The sequence below is a fragment of the Balaenoptera acutorostrata genome, chromosome 3 (genome assembly GCF_949987535.1).
Source record: "Balaenoptera acutorostrata chromosome 3, mBalAcu1.1, whole genome shotgun sequence".
NCBI lineage: Eukaryota > Metazoa > Chordata > Mammalia > Artiodactyla > Balaenopteridae > Balaenoptera > Balaenoptera acutorostrata.
The window spans coordinates 169013540-169025919 of NC_080066.1; the positions used below are offsets into that span (position 1 = coordinate 169013540).

The 12380-nt window shown below is 46.3% G+C and overlaps 1 protein-coding gene and 1 non-coding gene across 7 annotated transcripts in view; both read left to right on the forward strand.

The window, feature by feature from the left end:
• Positions 1 to 12380, forward strand: part of TTC7B (tetratricopeptide repeat domain 7B) — a 241342-nt gene that overhangs the window by 70586 nt on the left and 158376 nt on the right. For all 6 annotated transcript variants that reach the window (XM_057542440.1, XM_057542438.1, XM_057542439.1 and 3 more), the window contains one exon: positions 3986 to 4107. In XM_057542440.1, the coding sequence (XP_057398423.1) occupies positions 3986 to 4107 (122 nt within the window). The remainder of the gene's footprint in view (positions 1 to 3985; positions 4108 to 12380) is intronic.
• On the forward strand, positions 11878 to 12006 carry LOC114237816 (small nucleolar RNA SNORA11). The gene has a single exon (XR_003623304.1). It is a non-coding gene; the product is annotated as a small nucleolar RNA SNORA11 (small nucleolar RNA).

The window sequence follows — 12380 nt, forward strand, 5'->3', positions numbered from 1 at the left end:
GATTAGGTAGGAAAAAGAAATAAAAGGCATCCAGATTGAAAAGGGAGGGACTTCCTTGGTGGCACAGTGGTTAAGAATCCACCTGCCAGTGCAGGGGACATGGGTTTGATCCCTGGTCCGGGAAGATCCCACATGCTGTGGAGCAACTAAGCTCGTGCGCCACAATTACTGAGCCCGCGCTCTAGAGCCCGCAAGCCACAACTACTGAGCCCGCGTGCCACAACTACTGAAGCCCTCTGAGCCTGCACGCCTAGAGCCCGTGCTCCACAGCAAGAGAAGCCACCACAATGACAAGCACACTCACCGCAATGAAGAGTAGCCCCTGCTCGCCGCAACTAGAGAAAGCCAACGTGCAGCAACAGAGACCCAACACAGCCAAAAAATAAATAAATTAATTAAAAAAAAAAAAGAAGTAAAACTATATTTGCAGATGACATGATCTTGTATATAGAAAATCCTAAGGAATTCACACACAAAAAACTATAAATAATAAACGATTTCAGCAAGGTTGTAGGATACAAGGTCAATATACAAAAATCACTTTTATTTGTATACACTAGCAATGAGCAATCTGAAAATGAAATTAAAATTGTAATTCCACTTCTAGTAGCATCAAAAAGATTAAAATGCATTGGGATAATAAAAAGAAGTTCAAACCTTATACTCTGAAAACTACAAATCACTGTTGAAAGAAATGAAAGAACACCTACATAAATGGAAAGGCATCCTACATTCATGGAACAAAAGACTTAATTTGTTAAGATGACAATACTCCCCAAATTGATCTACAAATTCAACCCAATCCCCATTAAAATCCTAGCTGCCTTTTTTGCAGAAATTGATAAGCTGATTCACAAATTAATATGGAAATGCAAGGGACCAGAAGAGCCAAAACAATCTTGAAAAAGAACAAAGTTGATGGACTCACACTTCCCAGTCTCTTAACTTTCTATTGTACAAAGCTACAGTAATTAAGACAGTGCACACAATTAGTATTCCTGAAAAAGAAAATGGAAAACACCAGAATAGATAAGAAAATACAATTATATAATCAAAGAGAAGTTCTTCAACAAAGTAAGGCTTTATTCAGCACTTGCTATATACTGTGCTAAGTGTTCTATCCATTTATTTTTCCATTTAGTTCATAGGGCTGCACTAAGTGAAAAATTCTATTACCATCTCCATTTCACCAATGAGAAAACTTTAGAGACTGTGACTTGCCCATAGTAGTGGAGCTGGGCTTTGAACCCAGAATGGCAGCCCGAGTCCAGTGCCTTACTTGATACTACAGATCTGAATTTTTAGATTGAGAGTTCACGCTGTGTTCCAAGAATAGCTGACATAGAATGATGAATGGCAAGACAACGCCTGGTAGATTTTCTAGACTTCAGGGAGAAAAGGACTGCTCTTTGCAGATTTTCTACAGGGAGAACAATAAGGGTGGCTTCTGAGTTGTCCACAGCAACTGTCAGCGTTGGAAGACTGGACTATCGTCTGCCATGTTCTGAGGGAGAGAAAGTGGGAGATCCGAGAATGTCATACTCAGGTTTAGAGGAACAGATACAAGAGACAGACATTCTTACACCTGTAAGAATTCAGGGCCTGTAGCATCCATGAGCCCTTTTTGGCAATATTCCACCAAGCAAGAATCAATTTAAAATAAAGAATTAAAGAAACAATGAATGCATCTGATTGATTGATTGAGGTATAGTTGATGTACAATATTATACAAGTTTTAGGGGTACAGCATAGTGATTCACAATTTATAAAGGTTATATCCCATTTATCTTTATTATAAAATATTGGCTATATTCCCTGTGTTGTACTATATATCCTTGTAGCATATTTATTTTATACATACTAGTTTGTACCTCTTAATCCTCTACCCCTATCTTGCCCCTCAAATGCATTTTGATATAGAACTGATGCAAAACAATTATGGGGTAGAACATAATTGTTAGGTACCTTGGCAATAAAAAACAGTACTATAACAAAAATAAGAGGCTGAGGAGAAGGCAAAGGAGAAGGTAGTATGATTATGTCAGTTTCCTCATTTTTGTTCTGGGTCAACAGATACTGTATAGTGTTGAAATATGTAGATAAAAGAATGACCTACTTACTGTCCTTTCTCTGTCTCTTTCTTTGTCTCCCTGTCTCTGTCTTTCTGTCTGTATACACATATACACATACATATAACACACATGCATACATATAATAAATATAACATATTTTTAACTTTAGAGAGACATAAATGTATGAACTATGTGTAAAAAACCCACATTTTTCTGAGGTTGAGTGATTACTTTGGTCACCCTTTAGTTTCTCCTGTCAAATTTAATTAAAATTAAAACCAGTATGTATAACAATCTCAATGTTTGAAAAATGATTTTTATCTTTCTCTCCTCTTGATACATATGTACACAGAGATAGCTGGGTTATCGTTCAATCAATGTTCACTGGCTATTTCTATCTGGTAGAATTTGGGATGATTTTTAATTTTCTTTTTGTACTGTACTACATTGTTTTCACTTTAAAATAATCATGGCATTTTAAAAAATTAAAAACTATTATCAAAAGCAAATGGAGGATAATTTTTTAAAGTTTCAGCGTTGGACCCCCAAGTGGAAAGGTCAAGGAAGTAGTTGGATATATGAGTCTGGGAAAGTCTAGACTAGAGATTATAAATTTGGGATTCAGCAGCATGTAGATGATTTTTTAGAAGTGGATGAGATCATCTTGAGAGACACTTAACAGAGAAGGACAAGGGCCCAGGACCGCACTCTCTGCGTCTCCAACTCTTCGAGGATGCGTGAGGGTGGAGCCAAAAATGACAGTTCTCAGAGGCAGGAGGAACACCTACCTCTTAGCGCTTGCAGGGCCAAGGGCTAAGTCAAGAAGGAGCCAGGCAGTTTTGATAAGATGCTGGGATGTAGTTCAAAGGCAAGGGTTGCCCACCTGGATTTCGTTCCACAACGTATTGTTCATTGTGTGTCTTCTACTTTTTTCCCCCCTCCCAAAGCTCATAAGGTAGAGAACCAGCAATTGCTTCAACTCCATTTGGAGAATAATTTCAAGACCTCTGAAATATTTGGGGTTTGGCTAACAGCTGGATCTTTGGAGAGCTGCTGACTCTCAGCAGATGTTGGCAGCATGTCTGGAGAGCACTCCTGTGGTTTTTAAATGGGCCACAAGTAGCTTCTGGTTGATAAATGCTTTATTTGACTTGTGAGTTTAAGGAGAGCAGCCTCTGTAACAGTAGCTAAGTGTTTACCCTTCACTGTATCCCCCTCAACTTGCAAGCCTTTCTCTTGACTAGTTGGCAGTCTTTCTGGCAGGGCTAAACACGTAAACCTTTAAAACCTTGTTATCTGCTGACAAGAGGTCAAGTTTGGGGAGAGGGGGAGTCGAGGTTGTTTTTCTCAACTCTCCCCTTGAGAATAGGTAGCTGCTGCCCAGCCCACAGGCCTCAGCTCTGTAGCCTGGTGAGTTTGCCCTCTCTGGTTAATTACAGAGCCAGTGCCAATCACGGCACTCTCCAGCTCTTTCTGAAGCTCATCAAACTCTGGAGGGCTGAAGCCACGGGCCACCCATCAGTGACCTCAGCCACTGGTGGATGATGACCGTTTCTGTCCATTGCTGAACCGGCTTCTGTGTCACTCAGCCTCTCTGTCAACATCCTGGCCTTCGGCAGAGCCACTCCACCTCTAATGCTTCTCCTGGTACCACGCACTCATCAGCACCCTTCACTCCTCTGTCCTCAGTGCCAGGAGGGCCACACGTGGCCCGGGGTTAGCAGTTGTTCCCTGTCTCACAGAAGTCACTCTCTCTGCTTTTCTTATGCCTACACTTCTACAGCAGTGCCTTGCACTGATGTTTGCATACAGAAGTTAATTTTTCAAGTCCTGCAGTGCATTTAGAGACAGGATTTGAAGGAGGTAGGCTTGCATGTGGATCTGATTAGTTTTCCGATTTTCTCCCCTTCTAGGTAATACTTTCTAATATTCAAAACAGAAGTCCTAAGCCTGGCTCTGCTCCCCACGATCAAGAACTAGGTTTCTTCCTAGAAACAGGACTACAGAGAGCCCATGTCCTCTATTTCAAAAATGGGTAAGCCTTCTTCTTTTTCTAAATCAAGTTCCTAAAGAAGGAAAATAGAAAGCCTTATAATGCTGTCTTCAGTTTAGTTTTTATCATAAAGCAATTTTAAATATAAACCACAATGGGAATTTTTTTTTTTTTAAAAGAATGAGCATAGGCTCTTTTGTCTCTTCTCCACCTGGCTCCTCACTTTCCCATGAGATCTGAAGGCGGGAGGAGGGAGAAGGAGGCTCCCCCATGAGTACGAGTCACAGTGTGGAGCACCAGGACCAGCGGGGGAGGGAATGGGGGCCATGCTCTGTGCTCCCTTGCCTCCCTGGGATGGTACTGCACAGGCCTCCCTGCTTTGCTGCGGGGAGAATTAATGGATTGGAAACCCTGGATCATCTCCCTTTGAACGGCTGATCCGTTTAGAGAACTGGATTTGCCAAATTTCAGACGGTTTTTATGAAAGCGAGTATGGCTGTAATGCCACACGGGTACATTTTCCCCTTGAGCCGCTTTTGAAAAGAGTTTTTAAAAGGTTTAAGAGCCTGCATGTAAGGGATAGCTCTCTCATGCATTTGATGCTTGTTTTCCTTTTCGTGTTGCTCTTACGAGAAATGCGATGATGCCCTTCCAAATCTCTTCAGCTGTCCCTTGTTTTGACATTTTGCTGCAGGATACATGTGCATGGAGACCAACAGTATGTATCTGGTTCCCCTGTAGCTCCTCCTAGGCTGTGCGTGGGAGGCCCCTTCCTCAGGAATAGTCCAATCGCGCTTTAAACTGCAGATTGGATAACTCAACAGGGGAGTTGCTCCCTCTTCATTTTCAAGAGCTTCAAACCTTGGGGCGTAGCTCATGGAAGTGGGATTTCATCTGCCCAGAGCCACGTGCTTCTGTTTCCCATTTGTTGGGGAGTAAATGCTTATTTTCCAAATCCTATTAAACTGTTTGTGGAGAAGGCCTGCTTTGCTCCAAAGGTTCAGATTGGCAGGGCCCACAAAAGGCTGCAATAAACACCCCGAAGTTTGGAATGGCTTGGTAGCTTTGGCATAGATGCTTTTGAGTTTGATCTCATCTGTCACTGATTGAGATCGTCTGAGTGATGGTGCATGTCCTCTAGGCTGAGTTTTTTTGTTTTGTTTTGTTTTTAAAGTATTTGTTTATTTACTTATTTATGGCTGTGTTGGGTCTTCGTTTCTGTGCCAGGGCTTTCTCTAGTTGCGGCGAGCGGGGGCCACTCTTCATCGCAGTGCGCGGGCCTCTCACTATCGTGGCCTCTCTTGCTGCGGAGCACAGGCTCCAGACGCGCAGGCTCAGTAATTGTGGCTCACGGGCCCAGCCGCTCCGCGGCATGTGGGATCCTCCCAGACCAGGGCTTGAACCCGTGTCCCCTGCATTGGCAGGCAGATTCTCAACCACTGCGCCACCAGGGAAGCCCTAGGCTGAGTTTTGAGTTCTAGTTTCTTTGCTGTTATAAATAGAGAGAGAAGGGAGGGAACGTAGAATATTTTTTCTGTTTATTCTCCCTTTTCACAATAAATAGTGTCATCACGGAGGAAACTCCAACCCTGGCTTTCCCTCCCTCTAACCTGTGAGTTTGTGTGATTGATATGCAAGTCCAGAGGCCGGAATGAATTTCCCTGGGGCTTTCAGGAGTCCCAAACCAATACCTTCTATTGAAAACGTTTTGTGTGAGATTGATAACGGTGGGCTGGATAACTTATTTTCCTATTTGAAGCCTATTCGTCGAGGAGGAAGAAGCGGGGCTATGGGGCTCTGTCCTCTTGCCCTGAACCTTTGGATGCCTACCAGAGCCCAACTAAAAAATAATGATGAGAGGTTTGCACTAGGTGATGGATTACATGCTGGGAATTGCTTACTGGCTCATGTCTCATTTTATGTTACCCAAGTTCAAGAAGATTCCCATTGACATAGTCAAAGTTAAGGGACTGCTTAATTTTGAAGCCCCTCTTCCTTTTTGCTTGTCCTCTTGCTGTTCTCCCTGGGCTCTAAAGACCAGTGATGCATTGAGCCGGCTGCTCTGGAGGGCTCTTGTCAGCTGCAGTGTTCTAAAGCAGTAACAAGGGGTTACGTGGGTAGGTGGAGGTGAAGGCCAGTTTTGAGACCACAAAATATGGACGAAAGGAGAGAGACCAGTGGGAGGTTTTGGACATGCCAAGCGCTGTCAGGGCTGCTGACTTACACGGTGGGTCACTCGGGGCCCAAGAGCCACACCTGGGGGGCATTCATCAGTGGACGCCTACTGCCAGTGTCTCTGCAGAGCAAGTGGGGACAAATGGAGGTGGTTGCCGTCCCTAAGCACCAGTGGCTTCCCATCTTCCAGTGTGTTTGCTCTGCTCCTTCGTTGTCTCGCTCCCTTTTTGTGTTTCTACACTTAAAAAATATATATATCTGGAAGGATGTAATTGACAGGATTTGACTGATTTTCAGGGTTAGGAAAATGCATCATAGATTAGTTTGGCAATAAGAGTTACTAATTGGTAAAGCATATCTTTTTCTTTAGAAATATACTTAAATATGTTCAGCTTTTTAGTTGCCAAGCCCGTGAACTTGGGTCTCTTTCAGAAAGAACCTGACGCCAGGACCAGTTCCTGGGCCCCTCCTGATCCCTTAGATCCCTTTTCTGTTTACCAAATACTTTTATTTCATCGTTGATCCTCATGGCGTTATATCTTCCACGCCCACCACTGCCCTTGGGGTTGGTGGTGTAAACAGTATCGCCTCTATTGCACGCACAGTGACCTGGCTGCCGGGCTTCTGACCTTTCAGTGCTGCCCGCACTGCAGAGGAAATGCTGTGTGCAGGGCCTTGGCTCAACCTTCAAGCCGTGGCCTTGTCCACCATCCAGCCTCTCTTGTGAGGGAGCACTTGACCCCGGGATGAGACATTGCCGGGGGATGGTCCCCAGCCTCCACAAATTGGTGTTTCCTCATCACACTTTTCCTCATGTCTCATCTACAGCCTGTCACAAATCATATGTTTCTTCTTCTCTCCTCCTCCCCCTGCCCCTCTCCCCCCCTCCTTTCCTCCCCCTCTCTTTCCTTCCTCACCCCCTTCCCCTCCGTCTCCGTGTTGCCCCGTCACTCCGCCTTCTCCCCGGTCCCCTTGGAGGGACCGAGCACCTGTCATCATCCCAGCCCCAGTGTCCTTGAGCGTGGTCTGGCTTGGCACACACCCACGTCAATTTCACGTGGGTTTCTCTTATCCCTCTGGGTGGCAGCAGCAGGCCTGTTACGGATGAGAAAAATATCCCGCTGAGGCGCTGCAGAGGGTGAGGGCAGAGAGCGTTAGCCTCGGAGGGCCAGGGCTGCTGCCTCCGAGATTCTCGAATTTCCTCGCCCACGGTAGGCACTCGGATGAGGGCAAGCAAGGGCGCTGGAGCCAGAGGACTGGATAAGGGACCAGCCCTTCTCCTCGCTGGGTGCCAGTTTCTTTATCTGTGAAATAGTGCCAGAACCAGAGAGAGCTGTGTGAGGCGCAAATAAGAGAACGCACGTGGAGGCATTTGGTGCAGCGTCAGGCGAACAGGCGGGGGAAATGGTAACTTCCAGCGGTGATGAGGCCCGGCTGGCTTTCCAGCTGGAAGTGGGACCACACGAAGGTCAGGCTCCAGCTGAAGTGGAAGTTCTCGAAGCAGGCGTCACTCATTTGATTGCAGAGCCTCACACAGCAGAGTTTTCAAGGAAGGGCACTCGTTTTTGACTGCTGATGTGAGCGAGCTCTGCTCGAGATGCATAACAATTAGCTTGGATCACCCCTAATAACCGAGGGCCACCTCAGTGTTTCAGAGAAGGGGGGCGGGGACGCCTGGTGTGAGGCGGTAGCACTGGGTGTTCTGGGCAGTGTGCAGAGAAGGGGGGCGGGGGCGCCTGGTGTGAGGCAGTAGCACTGGGTGTTCTGGGCAGTGTGCAGAGAAGGGGGGCGGGGGCGCCTGGTGTGAGGCGGTAGCACTGGGTGTTCTGGGCAGTGTGCAGAGAAGGGGCCTCAGCCTGGGGCTCCCCTCAGCCTTCTGAGAAGTGTTGCCCCTCCTTGAGTCCTTGAGGCCACAATGCCAGAGAAGCTTGGGTTTGGGATGCCGTTTATTTACTCCATGTTATTTTAGGAATATTTAACTATATCTTATAAACAAAGGGTAGCCAAGGACATGTCAAGTAGCTTTGCTTCTTGTACCACCACGTCAGGTGTGCTGGGTAAGCCACATGGATCGTAGTGTGTGTTTTCCCTGGTTCTGAATTGGTTTTAATTCAAGGGGGGTGGGGGTAGATTCGAGCAAGAAGGCAAATGAGCGTCAGTGTCTGGGAAATGTACCCGCTGGGTTGTCCTCTTTCCTAGGGTGCATCACGGAGTTCTGTGTGGGAGATCCTGTCTCGGAGAAGGTAGGAAGGCAGGCAATATGGTCAGACTCTGGGCTTCCCCCCACATGCTTGCAGCCAGGCCAGGGAATAAAGTGGGATGGAGGGCTTTTTGGAGTTGTGTTATTACAGTCGGTCACTGCTATGCGTTGGCTTTAAATAGACCTCTAATTACCACCACACATTGACTTTTAAAAGTTTTTCAACTTCCCCAGTCATCTTGTTGACCTTTGCAACTGTTCAGCCCTGCTCAGTGTAGCTTGGAATTAGAAGGCAGGAAGAAGGGCCATGAGGCCTGCGGCGTCCCATGGGCTGCTGAGGTTCCTGGGTTTATGGCCTCAGAGAAACAGTAGCAGCAGACAGGCTCCCACAGGCCCTGCTGGGGGTGGGAGGCGGGGGGAGGGTGCCGGCCAGGAAGCGAGGGGCCTTGGCTCGATGCACTGGCCTCCCCAGGCACTGGAGCGACTTGGCCTTGTCCGCTGCATTCTTGCCTTCAGTACGTCTTCCTTCTGGCGGTGATAGAAGTGGTTGCTTTTTAACTGCCCACTGCTTTTTACATTAGGAGTCAAATGCAAGGAACATGAGAAAATTCAGGCACATTTCCAGTAAGCATTTCGCATGTATCAACTTTTTGTACATGACATTTCTCGAGAGATTCAGAGAGTAAAAAGAAATGAGCCTGCACTGTGGGAGATAGTAGGAGAAAAGAAAAAGGGTAAGATGTGAAAATAGGTAACTTTATAGGCGACAGTATGGTCGTGTAAAAGAGTAAACAGTGCAAGAACACCTAATAATCACTTTAACTGAGCTGAGGTTTCCAGGCCCATTCATTCATTCATTCATTCATTCAATAAAGTATTTATTCATTCATTTAATGAGGACTAATTGCATAGGAGCCAGGCCCTGTCCTAGCACTGGGGCTTTAATGCAGAAAAGAACAACGAAGTCCCTGGCCTCCTAGAACTTCATCTCAGGGAATTAATTAAAAGAAGCAGTCTCAGGATAGTCTGTACATGTGTGGCAGGGGAAGTCCAGGTTGCCAGAAAACCAAATAAGGAGGCTGCCTGTTGAGACGGCTGCAGATTTGGGAAGGGGAGTAAAGCTTTGGAGAAGTGGGATTGAAATGATGTAGGTGCACAGATTTGGGAGAGTCAGGGGTACTTTCCAACTAGTTGGTAGAAACATGGGGTTAGAACTGTACTCAGTATTGTATATATTCTGCAGGGTATGAGGAGACCACTCTGGTTGGAGCAGAGGTTTATACAGTAATGTATGCGTTTCTATATAAACCTCCCAGCACAGGACCTGGCATGCAGTAGGTTTGGTCAGTTATCCAACATAGTTCTGCTATGTGCCAGTACTGTGCTTGGTACTGCGTTGGTGAATATAAGACACATAGTCCGGGTTCTCAGGGAGGATACAGTCTAGTGAGGGAGAAGATAATAAACAAGTAAACCAATGTTTATAATTACAAATCGTAATAAATGCTAGGAAACGAATGGGTGCAGCAAATAACAGAGGGCACCTGCTTAGGTAGGGTGGTCAGGCCAGGCCTCCTGAGGAAGTGACATGAGACCAAGACTTGAAGGATGAGAAGGAAGTAAGCATGCCACAAGCAGGAGAAAGAGTGGTGCAAGCAGAGGGCCCACCGCGTGTAAGGTCTTGACCCAGGAAAGTTTGATGTGTTTAGGAACCTGAAAAGAGCCCAGTGTGGCTGCAGCAGAGTTGGAAGGGGGAGAGTCACAGACCCTCTTGGTCTGGCTTACCCTGAAAAGGCAGATCTACTATGGTGGCGTTCACTGGGAGAGTAGTGATTGTCCAAAGAAAAATCCCCAAGTCACCAAAGCAAAGGCGAGGTGACAATGGTGGGCAAGGCATTAGATGCTCATCTCAAAGATGACAGTGGTAGTAAGGACCAAGAGAAGTGGATGGATTGGAGATGTACGGTAGAACTGCTGTTGTGTGATCCCACCTGGTGTGGGGACTAGCTGATGAATTGGGTTTGGGGGGGGTGCGGGAAGGGGAACCGAGGAATCAGGAATGACTCCCCAGTTGCAGTCGGAGCAACTGGTTAGATGGAGTGGGGACAAGGAGAGGATCAGATTCGGAAAAGGGGAAATCAGAGATTTGCCTTTGGATGTGTATCGTCTGAGAGCCTGTGAGATTTCCAAGTGGCAGTGTCGACTAGGAGGATAGATGAGCACAGGGGAGGTTGAACCTTGAGTTATAAGTTGGGAGTCTCAGCATGTTGATTATATTTAAAGCCCTGGACTGGATGAGATCTGAGAGGGACAGACCGTAAAGAGAGAAGCAAAGCCCAGGACCCAGCAGGAAACCTGCAGGAGTTGGAGTTGGGCCGAGGAGGAGGAGCTGCCTGAGGTAGGAGGGACCATGTATTCTCGTGGAAGCCTAAGGTGCCTGAAGAGGAGGAAGGGCTCACCTGATGATGCTGAGGTGTTAATAAGGGTAAATACCAAAGCACTGGATTCGATAGCATGGAAAGCCTTTGTGACCTTGAAAGGACTTTTGGTGGATGGTCAGAGCACAAGCTAGATTGGGGAAAGAGCAGCACGAGTGAAGTGGTGGCATCAGATGTGGGTCACTTTAAATAAATGTTATTTCCATTCCCATTTCCTTTTCCAAGTTAGGGTTCTTGCTGGAAGGATGGAGGGTGGAGAGATGGTGGAAGACTGAAAACCAGGCTAAGATGCAGGGAATTTATTCTTCAGGTGTGGAGAAGGATGGGGTATCAGGAAGGGCCAAAACTAGGGTAGTTCATTTGGCAGGAGTCTAGTGCCAGCAGAATCATGCCCACCATATCAGTTGGACTTGATTCATTTTACTTGGTTTTCGGCCATAGGCTACGTTCTGATCTCAGCAAGAACCATGTATGTATTGGACTGAGAGAAAGATGGGGTGATGGGGAGGGGGGGAGTCCATGTAAGTGGGCTACTTCCTTTATTCGCAACAGCTTCAGGAGGGAAGTTTATGGACCGGTGTGAGTCCTGCAGCCTGGCCAGCCAGGACCACCTCGGTGATGCCACTTGTCATTCAAGCAGTCCTGTGTCTGGAAGACTTTGGGTCAACCTAGCGAACCGTGCCAAGCACTTCCCATGAGTCATTTCAGTAATGAGGAAAATTTTCATAATAGTTGAGCTGAAGGTCACGTATAGAATCTGAAAATCCTGGAGTCCAAATGGTTAGAGCATATTTTTAAAAATCACTGCCCTTTGTAGATGAGGACTCTGAGATCCAGAGAAATCACATTCAATGATCATTTAATAAATATTTATCAAGAACCTCAGGAGGTTATTTACTAGTGCCAAACACTGTTCTAAGGGAACAGGTCAGACCCAGTCACTGCCTTGATGGGGTTTACATTTTGCTCAGGGAGACAGTCAGTAAACAAGGCAGTGCTGGGGTGCGCTCAGAGCAGGAGCCTGAAGAAATGGCTCCTCTGCTTATAACACACCTGACAGGCATCTAGGTTCATTGTGACAAGGGGCACAAAACTTGTAGTCTTCCTATGAACAAATACCCTACACATGTCCTCCTGCACCTCCAGGTGGCCGCTGAGCGGGACCAGTGAGACAGGGCTCAATATTGGAAGAAAAGCCACAGTGTTTAGTGGGGGAGTTTGCCGCCTAGAGCCTGTGGTGGGCCATGAGTGGTGTTATAGACTTAAAGGCTTTGAACCTCTCTTTTCAAGGAAAAAAAAAGATCCCATTTATATGCTATTCTGGAAAAGACCAAACAATGGAGACAATAAAAAGATCAATGGTTGCCAGGAGTTTGGGAGAGAAGGGAGATGAATACACAGCATATAGAAGTTTTTTAGAGCAGTGAAAATACTTTGTATGCCATTATAATGATGGATAGGTGTCATTATACTTTTGTCCAAACCCGTGGAATGTGCAACAC